Source organism: Sceloporus occidentalis, unplaced genomic scaffold, assembly GCF_023333645.1.
Source record: "Sceloporus occidentalis isolate IW3139 unplaced genomic scaffold, rSceOcc1.0.p SCAF_5, whole genome shotgun sequence".
NCBI lineage: Eukaryota > Metazoa > Chordata > Lepidosauria > Squamata > Phrynosomatidae > Sceloporus > Sceloporus occidentalis.
Genome location: NW_028316985.1, coordinates 25,262,754 through 25,284,441, shown reverse-complemented (window position 1 = coordinate 25,284,441; position 21,688 = coordinate 25,262,754). Strand labels below are relative to the sequence as shown.

At 40.2% G+C, this 21,688-nt stretch overlaps 1 protein-coding gene across 1 annotated transcript in view; it reads left to right on the top strand.

Annotated features, from left to right (window-relative positions):
- The window catches only part of LOC149311791 (aldo-keto reductase family 1 member D1-like), a 60,409-nt gene that overhangs the window by 18,532 nt on the left and 20,189 nt on the right, over window positions 1-21,688 (top strand). Inside the window, exon 2 of the mRNA XM_089527919.1 lies at window positions 16,434-16,601. Coding sequence (XP_089384045.1) covers window positions 16,434-16,601 — 168 coding nt within the window. The remainder of the gene's footprint in view (window positions 1-16,433; window positions 16,602-21,688) is intronic.

Below are 21,688 nucleotides of genomic sequence, written 5' to 3'. Positions count from 1 at the left end.
GGATCAAAAGGCAGGATGTATGTCTTCAAGTTTAAGAAAAATGCAATTAAAAATGTAATTAGAAATATGGAGTTTTTTAATATAAGCCTCCTTAATCCTAGCTGTTGAATGCTGGCTCCAAATAGGAAAATATACATCTGGAAGTTATTTAGCTTTGGACTTTGACTGATCTCTATGGGATGCAAGGAATCTAGCTGAAAATGTTTCTGTTAGGGTAGCCAAATGTAAAAGAGGATAGGGCTCCTGCAAGTTCAGTAACTATGTAAAAGTGGGAGTTTGGGCAGGTGTAAAAACTCCCCACTCTATCCCCTTCCCTGCTTTTCCACCTCAACTGCCTCTCTTAAATCCCATTTGCAAAATTCTATACACAAATTATTTCTCCTTCTCACTAAGAAGTAATATTTGTAAGCATGAGCACAGGCCTTACATTAGAGTCACAGGCTTAGCCTTGAACAATCTAATACAGCTGCAGCTTTATATCAGATAGAAAATCAACAGGTGTAGGATTCCTGGGTTTCTATCATGCTACCCATTTATAGCACCATGATTTCACTGTAACTGCCATCGCTGCACCTTATGGAATCCTGGATTTTGTAGTTTAGTTAGACTTTGTAGAATAGATCTATATTCTAAGGCGTTTTAAGTAACCCACTACTGCATCCAAAGGATACAGCCATGGCAGTTAAAGTGAACGATAATGGTATAACTGTGTATTGTAAAAGTCTCTTTGCATATTCATGTCACTAGCCTTTATCAGAGATGTGAAGCCAAAGTAAAATAAACTCACATTTAATCTACCTGTCAAGAAATGCTACTCCTGTTTATTTAGGACTTAATAAAAAACCTGACATGGAAATAAGTCCTGTTGACTTAGCTACTGCTTCATGGAGCCTAAAAAACAAGTAGGGAGGAAAGGAGTTCTCAGTCAAATGAAGCCTCATTCCAACAAATCAAATAAGTTATACGGTCCCGATGTGGTCATACAGAAGCCTCTCTTCGGTGTCTGAAACTGTGTCTTCACGAGCTGTGAACACATTCACCAATACTTAGGGAAGAGGCAGTGCACTCTGACACTTTAAATAGTAACCAAAATGAGTAAACAACCAGTGCAGCTGTTGAAAATGGCTTGTAGTATGTTTTTCTGGATGAGCACACACTAGTAGTTTGGCTGCCTTGTTCTTGAGGTTTCAAGAGGTAACCATATGCAACAATAACTATACGCAACAGTACAGCAATAATCCAGTCCAGTTTGGAAGTAACAAACACAAGTGTTCAGGAGAATGGCTACTCATCCTGCTGTACAGAGAACAATCCTCTCTTTGAATAAGTAGCCTAGAACAGTCGTCAGTGTATTAGATGTCCTCTGTTAGAAAAACTCCCAGGGACAAATTAAGGCCAAAGAACCAGCAGAAAGGAAGGTTTCCCGCCACAAAGTTGGCACTGGGATATCAGACAAAGTAGGCGCACAGGCTGCTTGCCCACATTCTTTCCTACTATTGTGAAGTATCTTACCTCTGTATTCAAATTAGAACAATTCTTTGGAAATTTGCATCTGTGCTATTGTCTTTATGTTGATGCATCTTTTGTCCTCTTGGAGGGAGGTGGGATGATGAGTAAATGGCCATCTAACCTGTGTGTCACCAGCAGGGCTGTCAGTCTTTGAGTTCCTGGTAGACAAGAACAGAGAATTGCCATAGTCTTCTTGTTGATGCATGAACATTTTTGTGCATTCCCTAAATGCTATTTGCACTTCAACAGGTATTTCTTTACAAGAAATATGTGTGATTTCTCTACAAGGAAAACACCCCTTTTGTATGGAGAAACTGTTTTTCCTATTCAGAGAACAGTGCAAAAGACAGTTTCTCTGCAAAACTGTGTTTTATGCAGAAAAATGTGGTATTTCTGCGCAGATGAACATTTAGCTGAAGTGTGTACAGAATCTTGTGGCTGCCTTTACTTCTCTGTAGGGAAATGAATAATGGTGATTATTCTTCCCAACCCTAGTCACCAGAGACCGAATCAGGCGGCCATTATGAGCCTTCAAGAATGAAAATCTTTCCTACATCAGTGGTTACTAGGAAGAATGGAAATTTGGGAAGGAGCAAACAGTGCTGCTGAATTTTTGTCTTGCCATTTGTTTTGCAAATGCCAGCTAATGAAAGAGTTAAGTCCCCACCTTTTATGTACTAACAGGAATAACAGAATCAAAGTGCTGAAGCTGGGGCTGGAAGAAATCTTAATGTAGTGTAAACTAATCCCCATGAACTGCAGAAGCCTTTGTTATAGGTAAATCATTCTTGACAGATGTTTATCTATTCACCTCTTTTAAAAAAAAAACCTAAAATGGAAAAGGTTCATCTGTCTTAAACCTCATTGTTTAAATGAATTCCTCTTGCATTCATGAGTATCTTCATGATATTTAATCTCTCTCTGCCTTCCCTGGGTTGAATGTTGTCACCTTTCTCCTTTCAGCTTCACTACCAACACAAACTTTGGCTGCAAACTTGCATCCCTCGGTGTAGCAGTGTAGTTTCGCATGTGAAACTATGTTATGCTGAGCCAGTTAACATCCCCTGAACCTACCCCAAAGCTGCCAAATCCCCCACCCACTGCCATTCATACCTGGAAGAGGGCAAGAAGGGTCACAGAAATGTCTAACTATGTCTCAGTAGCCAGACATGAAATCTCACTGAGATCTCTTGGAGTTCTCCAGAGGTCTAAGTGGCTGATGTAATAGCTTCATTTCTAGCTATGGGTGAACATCCAGATGCTTCTGCAATCCTCCTCCACCCAAATCTCCTCCAGTTCCAAATGGCTGTGTGAAGGGGGCTTTTAGTAGCTCTACAGTAGGTTGGAGGAGCTTTGGTCACTGCAGAGGAAGGAAGAGAATACCAGCTTTCATAGTGATTTTAAAAACAACAACAACAACAGAATAATAATAATAATAAGATTTATTTATTTGTAGTCTGCCTTTTCATGGGGAATCAAGGCGAGTTACAACATGCAAAAACAATGTGTTACATATCAAATTCAATTAAAATTTATCCCCCTCCCAACCTCCCATCCCAAATTATAAAACAAAATTAAATAAATTACAATATAAAATGTTACAGTGATAAAATCAACAGAATTGGGGAAAAGAGGAAAGGACTCTATAGTAGGAGGGAGAAGATGCTATTGTGCTCAGGGAGGGGAGGCTAATTTGGAAAAGCCTGCTGGAAGAGATCCATCTTAATGGCCTTTTTGAAGGCCGCTAAGGTGGTAATGTGGTGGATCTCCTCCGGCAGGTCATTCCATAGCCTAGGCTTTGCAAACATAGGGTTAACCTACACCTGTGTATGCCACAGAATGCCAGTTGTAGTTTGTACTGCTTAACAGAGGCAAGTTGGGCAGAAAATCAAAAGTACAGCTCCCCCTCCCATTACCATTTCATACTGTGGTGGCTGGGTAAGCACATTTGTTGGATTTCTGCCTGTCTCCTCACTTTAATAGACACAACATTTTTGTCAGGGCTGAGAGTAAATAGCAACCCTGATATAAATTCACTATAATTAAGCTTTCACCTTCTTCATAGTAATCTTATCAACTCTGTTGAAATAAATTAACCCAGTTTAATTTTACTTTTGGTTTGTTTTACCATTCTTTTGAAATTGCTGTGATCAAAGCAAAACTTCTTATATAAGCATCCAGAAATGTAGCAGGTGAAACATTTCCTGGCATGCATGGAGCAGAGATGAAGGTGGGAAAAACATTGACTGCAAAAAGTCTACATGTTAAATGGGTATTAAAGGCACAGGATCCCTGGCAGAAGACAAGTTAGTAATCCTGCTGTCTTTCACAAGTTACTGTTTTAGGGATCTCAGACTGCTCTCCCGTCTTAAAGGCTTAAAAATCTCCAAGGTATTGTGAAAGATAATATATATACACACAGTTTAGGGATTGCACCAGAAGCTTTTAAAACCTTTTGTTTCCAGGTTTCTGACTAAGGTAGGCTGAACAGAGATCTTGTTGGATTCTCTGGTGGTGTTTAAAATGGCGACATAAACACACTGGTAATTGAAATGCTAAGAAGAAGGAGCTTAAAGGAAAAGGGAACAATGATGATATTGGCTTTAATGGAATGTCTCTGAGTCATGAAGAAAGAGGGGTTTAATCCACCATCCCAGGGAAGTACATTCAGGTACACATTGTTTCAACAAGTAGAATGCGATTGACATACATGTGCCAAGGCTAATGGGTTTGTGGGGAAAGTAAGTGAGCTTCTTCCTTATCTTGGTGGAACCCCAGTTACAGGTTTACCAAGAATTGGAAATGTTAACTTTTTTCAAAAAGACTACTGCTCTCAAAATCTCTCAGCCAGCATCGATACTGTCATGGTGACTAGGAAATTCAAAACACTGTAGTCCAGAAAATGTAACTTTTCCAAGCTCTGCAGGAGTCCTGGTGGCACTGTGGTTAAATGCCTATACTGCAGCCACAACATTCTTGTGAGTTCATTCCCAGGTTGACTCAGCCTTCCATCCTTTTGTAGGTCAGTAAAATGAGTACCCAGCTTGTAGGGGGTAATTGGCTTACAGATTGTAAAAAGCTTAGAGAGTGCTAAATTCATTATTAAGTGGTATAGAAATGTAAATGCTATTGCTATTCACTAGTTTATAGGCACAGGGAGCAATGGGCCACCTTTTTATGTGTTCTACACCATTTAGAGCTTTGCTGTGTTGGGATCAGTATGGGACATTTTGAAAAAGTAGCTTGCAGATGCAGCTACCCAGAACGGGGCTCAAAGTGCATGTCAGTTCTAGTTGGCATACCCGCCAACTGTCCTGTTTTGGCAAGGACATCCCTGATTATTCCTCTGTTATTCCACATCTTCAACTAAATGTCCCAGTTTCTCTCACCTACTATTTTCACACTTTGTCCCCAGCTTATCTCAGTTGTTGCAAACTGCATTCAAAGTGCAAAAGTAGCTTGCAATCAATTAATGTGGGGGGGACACCAGAAGGGGAGGGAATCTTGCCCTTCTCAGTAGGCTCCGGCAAAAGCAAGTGGCTGCAGCCTCTCCTGGCTTCTTACGTCCTTTCTCATTAATAACCTTTGCCATCATGACCACACTCTGATGTTGCTTTGCCCCATGTGTCTCAGTTTTCATTTGTGAAATGCTGGAGGGTATCAGATGTTGAATAGCATGGGGGACAAAATGGAACGCTGAGGAAGTTCACAAATCAGTAGCCAAGGAATCAAATAAGCATTCCAAGAACCATATTCTGAGCTTGCCTTTCCAGAAAGCAACAGTGCTTCCCATCCTAGTGAGGCATCCCAGAAGGACACCATAGCTGATGGAAGCAAAAGCTGCCAGGAGGTCCCACAAAACACTGTCCCCCACTCCAGTTCCCAGCAATGCTCATTCACCAAAGTGACCCAAACTGTTTCTGTCTCCAAACCAGGCCTGAAACCAGATTGAAATGGATCAAAATAATTAATTTGGGACTTTACCGCACAAGAAAAGAAAGGTTAAATGAATTGGGAGAGTGGCAGTTTTCTCTGTGCTGCTCCACATGCACTTCCATTCACTTCCCGAGGTGCCTTTCATTGACTGGATTTTTTTTATATCCAAGCAGAAATTTCTTAAAGTTTGTTCTTAATTACACTGTGATCCATTACAATATCGAGCCTTCCATAAACATATACTGTACCTACTTACCAACCGTTTTTGCTTGTTCCTTCCTTTTGAATCTGGAAAAATGATGAATAATGATCTTAGACTTTCCTAAACTGCTCAGCTTGCTCCTTGAATGTATTTTTGGAAAGGTGGATTTAGCAAGCAAAAGGCTTCAATTGGATACATCAGTTTTCAGTTGTTATATAAACATTTGTTCTTAATAATGCCAAATGTGCTGGAGAGTTGAGAGTCCCATGGGTAATTTGATAGCTTGTTGAGAAGACACTTTTAAGCAATGTTGTCATGCTTCTCTTTTTCTCTGTTTCTCCTTCCTTCTCTCTCCCCCTGTAGAACAGCGAGTACCAGAACATTTATTTATTCCTCTTTGGTAATTGGTCATTTTTGTCATGTGATGGCACTGGTTTCTCAGAATATACATCATGAATATGGATTTCTCAAGTGAGCCGCAAGATTTCATGCGCATCAGAATGAAGGGGTATCTGTTTTTTATTGTTCTCAACTGGTGATTCTTCTTCAGTCTTGCAATTCCTAGTTAGTGTCCTTGCTACTCAGAATAACATTACCAGATAGCCTATTTCAAAACTATATTAGGATCATATGTATTTAGGTGCATCTGGGTGAAAGTTAATTGGATCCCTCCCCCCAAAAAAATACATATGGTCCAGAGGATTTAGCAGTTAACAACATCAACATGTTCTAGAGTTTCTGGGTCTGGTTTACCTGAAAGGGTTGTTGTGAGGATAAAACAGGGAGAAGAACCACCATATATGTTTCCTTGTGCTTACAAGAAAAATGACAGAATAGAAACGTAGGTCTGTTACAGACTGCCAAAATAAAGCTGCTTCGGGTCTCTTTGGAGGTATGCTATTTAAATGATGCATGGGTCCTAAGAGTCTGGAGGTCACGCCAAAGCCAGACTCCATTCCTAAGCACTGGAGGGCAGCTTTGGTGCAGCTTCCGGATTCTTAGGATGCATGCATCATTTGAACAGCATACCTCCAAAGAGACCCGAAGCAGCTTTATTTTGGCAGTCTGTAACAGGCCGTAATTAATAAATCAGGGGAAAGAGAGAGTGTTTTCCATTTTGTACAGTATTGTCCAGAGGCTGTTTTACAAACAAATTTCACATCAATAGAGAGGAGGAAATGTTTTACATATATCACAGGGTTGTTGTGATGATAAATCAGTGAAGAGGAGAGCTATGTCATAAAGATGACTGAGTGATCTTGGACCATTACCTCTTTCTCAAGCTGGCCTCACCCATCACCTAGTTGCTTTCACATCCACAAATTCTCTCTTTCTCTGATTTTAACCAGCTATACCCTGAATATTTTCTAAAAGAGTCAAGAAAATGATTGTGGAATCAGTGAGTCCATTACTTGTCGGGAACAGAGCTTGGAGAAGATACTCTTTGGACCAGTGGTTTTTAACCTTTTCTTTACCAAGGACCCCCTTTAAATATATTTTGTTCCTGTAGCCCCCCCCCAGATTAAAAAGCCTAATAATAATAATAATAATAATAATAATAATACTTTAATAATACTTGAACATTGAGCCATTAACAGTTACACCATTTGTTAAGCATTCCCTCAGAGATGCCTAAAGAGGAGGGAAGAACTTTTTTCTGCTTTCCCACTAGTTTGCAGCTGGAGCAGCTTATACAGTAACACATAGGCCCAGCCTTGACTTGTGTTATGGGGCTACTTCACTCCATTTGAATAGAGAGTTTGGAAGAAAAGGTTGTCCTCACTGTTTTAAGTGTCCTGTCTTTTCCCTGGAAAGGAGGGGAGTGAGAGAAAGAAAGAGAAGGGAAAAGATTAGCTGGCTGATTGTGAGCTCTGCTGTAAGGAGGTCTGAGCAAGTTTGAAGCCTTTGTCCCCAATCCTCATCACAACTCCCTAGGTATCCATGGATCACATATTAAGAAACACTGATTTAGACTACAACTTCCTGAAGCTTCAGCTAGCACAGCCATTGGCCATTTCAGGAGATGAAGTCCAAAACAGTTCTCCAGTTTGTGAGCCCAGGAGCCCTTGATGTTTCCATCTTACCTGTCAGAATGATACAGTTGCTTGTTTGCTTGCTTGCTTGCCTCTCTTGTTTTAAAGACCTCATATGTATAGTCAACCCTCTATATTTGTGGGCTAGCCATTTGTGAACTGGAGCATCTGTGGATGGCCATACCTTATTATTGTCAATGGCAGTGTGTGCATGCAGCCATGCCAATGCGACTACGCACACATCGGCATCCATTTACAGTAATGGGACTCAAGGTCCCACTTTTTTAATCGGCAGAGTTGTCCAGGACTAAACCTTGGCTGAAACAGAGAGCCAACTATACACCATCCAGGAAATTTGCCTGTATTATCAAACCTGCAGGGAAGAGGTTGAAGCAGGTCTTGTCTCCTTTTTTCTTCCCATTCCTACTCCACCTTTGATCTTAGGAAAGTGTCAGTTGTCCAGGTGTAGATGCGCCTTAATATCTGCATTGGAAGTGTCAAAACTCTTCCCAAAATATGTCTCTTATTTTGCAAGTTCGTGGGAAGAGAGTATGTACCAGAAGTCTTTCCCACTACCTCACATGGGATAGGTTGGTTGGGATTGGCACCATCTCCCTCTCCTTCTAATTCACAGATTTGTGAAGTAATGAGGATTCCCCCCCTTTCAATTATCCAAAGTTAGCTGTGGTTTTCATGTAGGTAAATCTGCTCAGTGCACATGAGATGCCACTTAGGATAATTCTATGCCATGCATCCTGTTGGTTAATCCCAAAGAGTGTAGATCCATTGTGGTTGAGTGGTGAGCCAACACATGTAAATACAGTTGATTTAATGAACCTAACAATAAGATTTAAGGCTATTATAAAGCTTTGCATTTTTCCTTTCATACTGCCTGTAAGCTTCCCTATTCCTGATCTAAATATTTGCAGGTGTATGTTTTAAATGTATCTGCTGTGCAGAGATGAATAAATGCTCTTAAAAGGCCCTCTGTTTTCCACACATTTAACAAAAGAAAGGTCAACATTTACCACCTTGGCTGAAATTATGTCATATATCTAAGGTTCAGATATTCTATCCTGTACACATGTCCAATGTAAATTCACCAAATTTAATACGTAACTGTTTTTAAAAAATTTTTTAAAGTACTGTGTTGTTGAGGAAGGAGTTCAAAGGCTTGAAACTGTAAGAAATGAAAGGGGATGAAAGTCTTAACTATAATTTCAGGAAGTTTTGATGGATCTGGGCCTCATTTTGTGTTAAACAGCTCCAGCTGTTTGGCCTCGAACTCAGAAGATTATGACTTCAGGTGAGGTGTTAGAATCCAAAAGAGAAATGCAACCTCTTTCATGAAATAGAGATTGTTAATAAGCTATGGGCTAAAATGTTGGAAAGAACAGGATTATGAGGGGGGGAAATGCTTTAAAATAAACCATCACATTTTAAGAGTCACATTTTTTAAAAGGTATTAGGAGAGGAATGGGAACTAGTCCTCAAAACTGCCAGTTTTAAATTGGATAATGGGTGACATTTAGGAACATGTGCCTGCATGCACATAACCATTTCTCTCCAGGTCTGTCTCGTGTTGTATATGCATATTGCAACATCTATTTGCATACAGCTGCAACATTGTGTTGGCATAGAGACTGCTAAGACCATAGGAAGTGTTTTACTAGTTTCAGAAGTGGCTTTCATGTATTTAAATATTATTGTAGAGAGATCTTGTAGCACCTTTGAAACTAATTGAAAGAAAGAAGTTGGCAGCATGAGCTTTCGTAGACTTCAGCCTACTTCCTCAAAAGCAATTTTAGGCTGCATCAATAGAAGTATAGTGTCTAGAATCAAGCAAAGTAATAGTGCCACTCTATTCTGCTTTGGTCAGGCCCCACCTGGAATATTGTGTCCAGTTCTGGGCACCACAATTTAAAAAGGATGTTGAGAAACTGGAGCATGTCCAAAGGAGGGCGACTAAAATGGTGAAGGGTCTGGAAACCATGCCCTATGAGGAATGATTTAGGAAGCTGGGGATGTTTAGCCTGGAGAAGAGAAGGTTAAGAGGTGATATGATAGCCCTGCTTAAATACTTGAAGGGATGTCATATTGAGAAGGGAGCTAACTTGTTTTCTGCTGCTCCAGAGACTAGGACCCGGAGCAATGGATGCAAGCTACAGGAAAAGAGATTCCACCTCAACATTAGGAGGAACTTCCTGATAGTAAGGGCTGTTTGACAGTGGAACACACTCCCTCAGAGTGTAGTGGAGTCTCCTTGCTTAAAGTTCTTTAAACAGAGGCTGGATGGCCATCTGTTGGTGATGCTTTGATTTAGGCACATTACAGACTGCCTGAAAGTGGTGGTCTGCCGCCCCCATTATTAGCGGCGCCGAAGAGCCCCAGCGGCCCAACCACAAGGCTCCCCAAAAAAGAAGCGCCTCTTGTTGTGGCGCGCTAATTACACTGCAAGGCGCCAATGGCGCACTCGCGACGTCATTAGTGCTGTGTGACATCATTAGCGCGACATCAAGATGGCGGTGCCCGTGTAGAACGGGTGCCGCCATTTTGTACATCCCCAGGACATACTAGGGTTAGGGGCGTGCGTAAAGCATGCCCTTTCCTAACCCTAGTACGTCCTGGGGACGTACTTTACGCCTGTGCAGAACAGGCCAAAGATTTTCTGCATGGTAGGGGATTGGACTGGATGGCCCTTGTGTCTCTTCCACCTTTATGATTCTATAGACTAATATGGCTATATCTTTGAATTAAATCCTGTTGTTAGTTCCCATTAGAATACAGCCATTGAAGCAACTGCATTTACCCACATGTTGGCTCACCATTCAACAACTGATTCAGTAGGGTCTACTCTAGTCTTGAGTGACCAACATGATTTCAACCATAGTCTGCATGGGCAAAGGTATCTCATCTGTTTAGATTGTGGTCTACTAGTAGCTGTATTGGCCTCCAAAACATCCCACTGTTCCAGTATATCTTGGGTAGAATCCTGTAAGTGACATAGGTGTGTGTAAGTGTGGCTTATGCACATATGTCCTTTTTTGAAGCAGACACAGGGGGCTATTCTCCAGCCCTTTGGAGCACTCCCAAAACCTCTTTACCTGACAGCTGTCAAGCCCTAGTTATAGGGAGGGGAGGAAGGGAAGCAATTCAGATAAGGAAGTTGCAATTGGTCTGGGCTCTGAAGAAAAAGAAAAGTATGGGCACAAACTCATTTCTTCCTTCCTCCGAGCCAAGACCACCTGCTTCTTTCTCATCTGAATTTCCTCCCCTTCCCTTTGGTAAGCAGCAGTAGCCTCAGTTTGACAGCTGCCAGGCCTAAGAAAGGACACAGAACTGCATGGGCAGAGGGTTATGCTTCATCTGCTTGATGTAGCATCTTTTCCCCTGTTTCCAGAGTGGCAGATCAGATGTCTCTAGAGAGTCTGTTTGTTTATTTGACTCGTATCCCACTGTGGGATGGAAGACAGTTGGTAACAAGACAAAAACAGGTAGAGATGGAAGCAGACAAAAAGGTTATTATGCTGAAGACAACTAAACATATAATATTAAAATCCAGTTGAATTAAGAAGCATTTTGAAAGTCATCAGTTAAAAGGTATAGCACTAGTCTGTTAGAAAACTTTCCTCACCATGGAGTCAGTTGCTAAAAGCCCACCAAAGCCAAACGGTCCTTGCTTGACACCAGTAGGACAACAGAAAAGGGACAGCAAAGCTTTATCTCTTTTTGTAAAACATGTTTGATTTTAACTTACTTTTTGTACTACATTGCACATTTTGATTTATGTTTTATGCATACCTCCCCCAACCTTTCTGATTTGCCAAGGAAGCCCCATTTAATTGCCTCTCATCCCACTTTTCCCGCTGCATTTAAAATGTCTGAATTTCTCTCTCCTCCTCTCACTTCTCCCTTGTCCTCTGCTTACTTCAATTGCTGCAAACTTAAGTTCAAAGTCCAAAACTCATTTGGACACATCAGGGGAGAGGAGAAGAGAGGAGCAGGTGGAATATTGCTCTTCCCAGTAGGCTCAAGCAAAAACAAACTGCTACTTTGGTGAGTCACACACTCTCAGCCCCAGAAAACCCTGTGATAAATTTGCATTAGAGTAGCTAGAAATCGAAAACCCTGTGATAAATTTGCATTAGAGTAGCTAGAAATCGAAAACTACTTGAAGGATAGCTAGAAATCAGAAGAAGAAGAAGAAGAAGAAACCAGCAACAGCCTCTCCTTGCTTGTGTGCTGTTAATCATCAGTAACTTCTGCCATCATGACCACAGTGTGATGTTGCTTGGCCATACAGGTCCCAGTTTTCATCTATGAAATGTTGGACTGTATGTACAGTTGGCTCTTCAAAGCCATGGATTCAACCATTCACGGCTTGAAAATATACCAAAAAGATATATATCCTAAAATGCAAACCTTTGTTTTGCTATTTTATATAAGTGATACCATTACACTGTGCATTGTATTTAATGGAGCATTTACAGATTTTGATATCCATGGGGGATCCTGGAAGCAAGCCTCAGCAGATACTGAGCCCAATTTTTTATGCTAAACACTGGCCTATTTTTTAAAATATATTGATTAAATTGGCATTGTAGTGGGTTTTTAAATGTGGATATAGTATCTATTTATTCTGTTAAATTAATGGGTTATTTTGATGCCCCAATTTTATAAGTTTGATCCCTCTGACCTACCCTGCCTATGTAATGTCTCTAACTCTGCTGTATATTGAACATGCAAGGCTTTAAACAGACAAAGTAAATGGCTCTTCTGAGGCCTCCCTCTCTCTATTCCTGCAAAGACTTAGTTTATGTAGCAATAATCTGTTCTTTTCTCACAAAAGAGAGACCAAACTGCTAGAAGCAAGGGAGCAAAAGAACCACTCATTTAAATTAGTATGTCCTCTCTGGAAAGGTACAGAGAGTCCTCAGAATTGCTGACCACACAATTTTTGTACTAGCCCTGACAAATAACCCAGTGAAACACTGCCAACAACAACAAGACTTACTACTGCTAATGTTGCCTTGGCCAAATCCTACAAAACCACATTATCTGGAATAAGCCAATGCTTTATCTGTGGTTATGCAAACTAAGTTGATCTTATGAGCACAGTCAAGAAGCATGGTTGAGAGCTTACATGGGTAGAGCTCTTAGACCCCATTTGCCCCTTTTCCTAATCTCAGTGCTGCATTGTGTTCTTTTCAATAATTGGTAGACATCTCTTTCCCCATTAAAACGCGCACACGCTCACACAACAATGGGCAGAGTGTTTCTGTTGTTCTGCCAGAAAAGGCAGTTACTCTGCATCTCTTCTTTACAGAGCTTAGAAATGGGTCAGTACTGGCTGGGGAATTCTGGGAGGTGTAGTGCAAAAAAGAATTTTTTCCAACTGTAAATAATGATGACCAGGGAGCTCTACCTGAGACCCACTAACCACCAATCAGAGTTGGCAGCTGGGCTAGACAGATTGATCAGTTTAACTCCAAATCATTATAACCCATTGTAGTGAGAGGACTGGAAGACCCTAGTTTAGATCAAAGGGACAAAATATTCTTGGTCAAGTCATGCTGTCACAGCCTAACTAATTCACAGAGCTTTTATGAGGACAAAATTGGTATGTATGTAGAGACTGGGGAGAACCAAAGATGTTCCCTTGAGCTCCCTGGAACAAAGCATAACCTCCCAAATTTGATAGATGAAAACTGAGACACGTCACGTGTGGCCAATCAACATCAGAGTGTGGTCAAGGTAACAAAAGTTTCTTAATGAGGAATAATATACAATCTAGGAGATGCTTCAGGCATCTACTTTTGCATGAGCCTACTGAGAATAGCAAGACTCCACTCTATATTTATTTATTTATGGGATTCATATCCCAACTTTCTCCCAAAGTGGCTATCCCCTACAGATTTAATGGAATGCAAACGACTTTTGCATTCTGAATTCAGTTTGCACCAACTGAACTAAATTGAAGATGAAAGGGGAAAGTGGGAGGAAAAAAGAGAAACTAGGCCATTTTAAAGCATCTGAAAAAGCTGAATGGAAGAGGATTACTCAGGACTGTCACAGCCAAATCAGGATGGTTAGAAGCTATGGCAAAGACTTGATATAATATTAGAAATAAACTCAAGATAAGGCAACTTCATATATTACCTACCTGATCAAGGTGCATCAGATTCCATTCCACCATTGGAAGCAGGATACCACCTTGGAAGGCTGAACAAAGCAATGTGTATCCTATGTAGTTTTCCTGTTCTCTTCTATCTGATGTTTCAACATCTTTGGCTTTTACTTCCTAGTTGACACATACATTTCTTAAGGAAGGCTGCCAGCATGAGCCTTCCCCACTTGGAAGCTGGGGTGTGTTCTAGTGATTTGGTATTTTCTAGGAAACTAGGTTGTACTTCTTATTTTTTAACCAGATGGAAATTCTGAGAATGCTCCCTTATATAATTTGTGTATTTAAGGTCAAAACTGACCAATAGTGTCCATAACATCTTCAAAGATTTCAGAGGAGTTTTTCTGTTGTGCTCATAAACCTACTGGATGCTTGTTTTTATTCTCACTTTGGGTGACACATTTCTGAAACATGTCACAGTAATAGAACTTGGCAGCTCATTTCCCCACCCCAGTAACATATGTCTATGATCAGTGCAAGTATTACTGAATTCTGTGATATTTACTTCTGAGCAGACATATCTATGATTGTGTTTTTCTAACATAGATGTTGGGCCATGGGATGAAAAATTCTGAATGCCCAGTGAGAGAGTACCTTAGTTAAGATTCCCCAGAACCCTCACAGTATAGTACACAGCAGAAAATCTAGTGGGAAGTTAGTAATCCTAAACCAACTGTGGACAATATTTGGCCCTCTAAATGATGTTGGGTTGTAGTTCTCTCATTATTCTTAGCCCACGTAGCCAGTGGGAAGAGATTATGAGAACTGCAATCTAACAACATTTTGTAAATGCTGTGATTTGTGATCAAGTTAATTTTGATTTATTGTGACCCTATGAATGTGGGACTTCCACGAGCCCTGGTCATCAATAACCATATTCAAGTCTTATAAGCATAGGGCTGCCTCTTCCTTTATTGAATCAATCCATCTGTCATGTGGTCTGTGTGTCTTTCTACTGCTTCAAACTTTACTGAGTTCAAAGACATAGCTGAGTCAGTCTGGAAAATCTGTATACAAAGGGATCTTGTAGTACCTTTTGAGACCAACAGAAAGAAAGCAGTGGATAGCATGAGGTTTCGTAGACTTGAGCCTACTTCCTCAGATGCATGTTTGGAGTGCAGACTCCAGAAATAAACCTATCTTAGCTATTTGTGTATGAGAAAATGTCAATTCAAATTCAAAAGCTTGAGGACATGTAGATGAAATGACAAGTCCAGTTTTAATTATAGTTGTTGGGGAACAAAGGCAGGAGGAAGGCTGTTGCATAAATCCAAGTTGATAACCATATGAATGAGTATTGGAATGTAGTGTGAAAAATAGAGGGGGATGTAATGAACTGGTCAAGGGCACCCTCATATGGATGGGGATTAGATAGTGTTAAAATGTGTGTAGTGTGCCAGGAAACCATTTTCTCTGTTCAACCCATTGATCATTATTTAACATCTTGGATCTTGGGCATCAATAAAGAATTGTAACCCAATCCCAAAATCCCAGAGGAAAACCAAATGTGGCCATTATAACAAAAATGGATAGTCAATATATGTTGGCAAGGCCAAGTAATTTCACAGGACAGGTAGTCTTTTATCTCCCAGATGACAATAATGGCTTGAGATGATACATTTAATAAGAATAGCCTGCCACTGTGTCAAGATAATAGACAAATTCATCTTGGAAGCAGTATATAGTTTGAAAAAGAGACTATTATTATTATTTCTACCCCGCCTGTCCAATAAGATTGAGGTTGTGTGTGTGTGTGTATTTGTAGAGCATAGTATGATAATCTAAACTGTTTATATTGTTTAAATTGTATGCTGTCCTGAGATCTCATGATAAAGGGAAAGATTGCAATATTTTAATAAACAAAATAGCAAATAAATATTAATGATTTTATGAGAAACAGATACATCTGTAGTTTGTTTAAATTAGTTCCTAGAGCCAAGGAGCATACTAGTAATGTGCACTATCTAGCAGAAATCAGAGGCTTGCATCCTATCATTAGTCTCAATTAGAGTCAATTGCATCAACTGTTGACTCCTCACTCAACAAGATACTCCAGGTGGGACCACTAATAGGATTCAGGTTAGGGAATCCTTCCCATAAAGTCTACAATATACAGTATAAAGACTACAGTAATCCCTTCCATAAAGTTTTAAAGTATATCCTTTCAAATTTTCAGTCTTACAGGTACATGATTAAATTCATACTTTCATACATGAATAAATTCATACTGCTGGATATAAGTATGGTTGTGTTGTTATTTTTTTTATCAAATCAACTTCATCTTAATGTGATACTATGAATGAGAAAACTCTGTCAAGGCTATTGAGAAGTCCTGGTCATCAATAGCCCTGCTCCACTCATGGAAACTCAGAATCTTGGCTTCCATTATTGAATCAAATATAGCCATAACTTACTCTTACTCCTATTCTTATGCCTTTCACTTTGTGGGGCATTATCTTTTCCAACGAGTTATGTCATGATTACCTAAATTACAATGGCCTCATTTTAAGAAGTAGGGTATAAGTGTAAAAACAAAACTTGTATCTTTCTCTTTTTTTTCTGTTTGCAGACGCCCAAAGGCACTTGTGCAGAATCTGTGAAAATTGCCATTGATGCAGGTTACCGCCATATTGATGGTGCCTTTGTGTATTACAACGAACATGAAGTGGGACAGGCAATTCGGGAGAAAATTGCTGAAGGAAAAGTCAAGCGTGAAGACATATTTTACTGCGGCAAAGTGAGCAATCTTAATTACTTGTGTTTAAAGAGACAAGTGGCTGCCCGCAACAGGGCCAACCCTACCATAGGACAGAACAAACTGGCTGTCTCAGGCTGCAGATTTGATGTGCAATGAAAGGGGAGCAAATTATTAGTTATTTACTTTGTGTTGTTACAGATTTTTACTGCAAGGAATAGGTTGGAGACAGAGGATCTGAATTATCCTTCAACATTTCACAGATCAAAACAGGGACACGTGTGGCCAAGTCTGTTCTTTTTGATAAATGTTCCACGTTACCCACCCTTGCCATAGGGAAAGGGCCACCACTGAAAAACCCATGTTCCTGTTGCATTAAGGCCAAATCCCAGATTGCCTCTACAATATGGATGGTAAACCTATCATCCCCATAATGATGGGAGTTGTAGTAAACAAAACACCTTCTGGATGACCAATTAGCTGAAATGGAGGATTCTCTCTCACTCTTCACCAGCAAAAGAGTCCTTGTGTTCGATCATAGTTTAGCCTAAATCTGTTTGAGATGCTAATTGTTTCTTGGTTAATTTATAGAACTTACAAAAAACTTCTTTGCTTCAAAAATTGACATAAGAAAGAACTTAGAACTATTGTATTTGTGTGTGTTTTTCAGAGAGGGGGGAGAAAACCCAAGGGCACATATGTTGGGAGGTGAACTAGAGAATAGGAAAAGGGAGACCCCTCCGAAATAATTACAAGGCTCCTAGAAGAGAAGAATAGTAGTCACAAATGTGGTTCTAATTAACCTTGACCCTGGAAATAAACTGGAGGGGAAAGATAAAACCCAGATTAAGAGGCTCCATCTCTGAAGCTGTTCATTGATCTGTGCTAGAAATGACTGCAGTTGTTGGCAGAGAGCAGGAAACAGCCAAGTTCTTGCATCAAGGGTTGATTTTCCTGAAAATGGAGAGGATGCCTCTGATACCTAGATTGCTATCTTGAAACACTAACTTTAATCAAGGGATGATGAAAAGGATGGTACTCAACCCCCCCCCCCCCCCCCCGCTGCTTAATTTTCCAATTCCTGACATAGCAAAATAGCCAATATCTGTTTCAGAGCTTGGCAAAGCTGGCTCTTTATGATTACAGCACCCACAATTCCATAGTGACTATGCTCAGAGAATGACTCTGGCAGTCAATTCAAATAAAGTTATGTTTTCAAACTCTGGGTGCAATACATCATACAATTATTTTCTTTCTTTTCTAGATTTTTTCCCCCTTGTCCATTGGAAATTCAGCCAATCTAAGCTAATTTTGCTGTGTTTGACCACAGGGTTCCAGCATAGTTTTTTTCATGTGCCATAGCTGGCTGCAGAGCATATTGTTATGTTAAGTTGTTCCAGAAACATGGATTTATGCTCCCCCCTGCCCGCCTTGTGTCTTTTCTTCCTAGAAAGTGAAAATGGTTTTGGAGAGACACCAAGAATTCTTTTACACTGCACAAATATAGTACTGTGATTTCATTTTGACAGCCCTTTCAACATCCTATGGATTCCAGAGATTTGGAGTTTAGGGAAGGATATGTACCAGATCCTATCTGATCTCAGAAGCTAAGCAGGGCAAGGCCTGGTTAGTACTTGGATGGGAGATCACCAAATCATACTAGGAGCTCTAGGCTTTATTTCAGAAAAAGGCAATACAAGCCACTTCTGAGTATTCATTCTTTGCCTTAACTGTGAAATTCATGGGGTTAGCATAAATCAGTAGTATTAGGTAACTAATTATATCCTTAAGAACAAACGTGTTCTTTTACATGTTGGAATGCAGCTGCCAATATTCTTTACCATTGGCTATGGATGATGGGCTTTGTAATCCAAGAGCCACATAATTCTATCTCTGATATAAAGCTTTGAAATCAGCAGCTATCCTACTATTATTTTTGTGCTGGAGTATGGTCCAGGATCACTTATTCACTGTAGAATTATAGCACTGTGATTCCAGCCTAACTGCCATGGCTGTATCTTATGGAATCTTGAGATGTGTAGTTTCAGCAGGCACTAGAGCTCTCTGGCTGAGAATTTTAAATGTCTATGTGCCTTCAAGTCACCTGTAGACTTCAAGTCACCTGTAGAGAAGTACTACTAGGTATGTACTTGTCATCAAATGAAAAGTGACAGGTCGTCCCACCCCCATTTTTGAGGGGTACCCTTTTTTGTCCCACCTCTATTTTGGGCTGCCCCTTGGAGAAGTAGACTCATGTGGCTCTTCAGAAGCTGTTGGACTATAAAGCCATTCATTCATAACCTATGGTAAGAAATGTTTGCAGCTGAAGTCCAACATGTGGAAGAACACATGCCTGTTCTTAAAGGTATAAGGAAAAATATGAGCTAAACTATTGAAACCTAGGCCAAAATGGGTCCCATCCATCATTGTGTGAGTGGGCCTGTTTTCACAAAGGTCCCTTCTGGGACCCAGCATGGTGTACTGATTTGAATGTTAGACTATGATTCTGGAGACCAGAGTTTTAATCCCTGCTCAGCCATGGAAACCACTGGGTGACCTTGGGCAAGCCACACTCTCATCCTCGGCGGAAAGTAAATACAAGCTCCCTCTGAACAAATCTTGTCAAGAAAGCCCTGTGCCTTAGGGTCGATATAAGTTGGAAATGACTTGAAGGCACACAACAACACCAAAATTGTCCTTCCCCTCCCCTGACCCCATGTACCCATTCACAGACCCAATCACAACCTTGGAAACTTACTTCTTTGGGCTAGATCTCCACCAATCTCTCAGCCATGCATAGTCACTGTAGTCAAATGAAGTATCTTTTCCATATCTGTACTAGTACACATTTATCTAGGAATAAGCCCCTATGGGCTGAGTGCCACTTACTTTTAGTAAGACGTGTGTAGGCTTAACCTGTCACTTCTCTACAGTGTTAACCTATTCTGTTCATATGTGGAAAGTGAGAAATGTAGGTTATAACACTGTTTCATTCTATTTGCTTCACATCATGATGACTGTGGCTTCTTTGTCTATGGTATCATTTTGTTAAATGCCTTGCGTCAAAAGTCTGTTTTCCACCTGGTGCAGACTACAGCTATGTATCCGCACAACTGAGTATACAAATGCATCATAATAAGACACAAATGCAGTATAAAAGACCCCCAACTGCCCAATGCTCAGTATGCTTCTTCAAGGCAGCCAGACCTCTGGAATTTCTGTGCATGATCTGAGGCTGAGAAGCTGACTCATCAGAAATCAGTGCCAAATGGATAAGGCCCATCTCACTGTATGGCTGGTTGGCAGAGAGAGTGTCAACATCTTTATAATAGTGTGTTGCACAAACTTACTCAGAGCTTGGAAAATATTATTTGGGCTAGATAGTAGAGGATTCTGTAAGATGGAATCATAAAAAGTAATTTTTCCAAGTTCTCACCTTACTTTTTCATGCAAAGATCTCAGAGTTTCACAGCCTCACCCCTTCCTCATGCCATCAATTGCCAGTGATGCTGTTGGTGTTCCTTTTGGTTCCTACTTATTCATGCCATTAGAATATTCACTTTACAAACTGAATCCAGAGGAAGTGGCATTCTTTTTTGTTGTTGTTGTTAAGAAAGTGATTTGACCACTGTCTTCTATTCTCAGTTGTGCTGACACATAGCTGTTATCATGACCAGGTAGAATCTAATAGGAACAAATTGTAGACAAACATCCATTATGAAACAAGGGAAACGACCTTGGATCCCATTTTGAAAGAAAGGTGGGGAAATAAATCCAATAAATAAATAATAAAATATCTCCACAATCTAAAACCTGTAAAATACATAACCATATTAATTTGTATCAGTATACAAAGAGATCTTATAGCATTATTGTGTAGCATAACCCTTTGTAGATTCCATCCTGCATCTGATGAATCTATATGAAAACTTATGCTACAGACTTCTTTCTCTTAAGTCCAAGGTACACTGCAGAAATAATCCAGTTTGAGGCTGCTTTAACTGCCCTGGCTCAGTGCTAGGGAATCCTGGGAATTGTAGTTTGTTGTGGCACCAGAGCTCTCTGACAGAGAAGGCTAAATACCTCACAAAACTACAGTTCCCAGAATTCCCTAGCATTGAGCCAGGGCAGTTAAAGTGGTCGCAGACTGGACTGTTTCTGGAGTGTGTTTTGGACCACAGTCACAAAGGTGCTACAAAATAGTAAAGTTAAACATAATTCATAGCTTCATCTAAAAGAGAGGTTTGTTTCCTTGAAGGTGTTTTTCAGGGAAACTATAAAAACAATTCAATAAAACAAGGATTAACTTTATTAATTGTATTAATGTAGTTTAGTCCTATCCTTTTTTCTCTGTTTTATGTGCCTTCAGGTTGCCTGTCGACTTATGATGACCCCATGAATCGCATAAGGTTTTCTTAGAAAGAATTCTCACAGGTGGCTTTGCCAGTTCCTTCCTCTGAAATATAGGCTGCAGCAGCTAGTGTTTGTTGATGGTCTCCCATCCAAGAATGACCCAGAGATGGGCCTGCTTAGCTTCCAAAACCAGACAAGGATCTGGTGGTAGCAGAAAGTAGGAAGAATTAGACTACATGACATCTAAAGGGAATAAAATTAAAGTGGTATTAAACTGCATTATATCTACAATGTAGATGCAGCATAGGAAAAGGTGCTAACATCTGATCAGGTCCATATTTCAATCCATGTGATGAAATGGATTGGCCCAAGAAGTGTTCTTTGTTTTGTTGTTATTGTTAAGGATCTTCAGGTGGACTCCAACTTCAAGTTGACTCCGACTATTAGGGTTTTCTTGACAAGCTTTATTCAGAGGAGGTTTGCCATTCTTCTTAGAGAAAGTATGACTTGTCCAAGGTCAACCAATGGGTTTCCATGGCTGAGCACAGATTCAAACCCTGGTCTCCCTGAATTCTGTTCTAACATTCCAACCACTACACCACAATGCTGTTTTTTGTCTAAATTTACATTTAACAAGAATAAGGTTTAGAGCTGATGAAATAAGACAGGCCAGCACAGACTGTAAATTACTCTCATCCTGTTGAGTATTCCCCTACACAATAATATAATATAAACTGCATTGATCCCACTTCTTATTCTTAATAATTAATGACAAT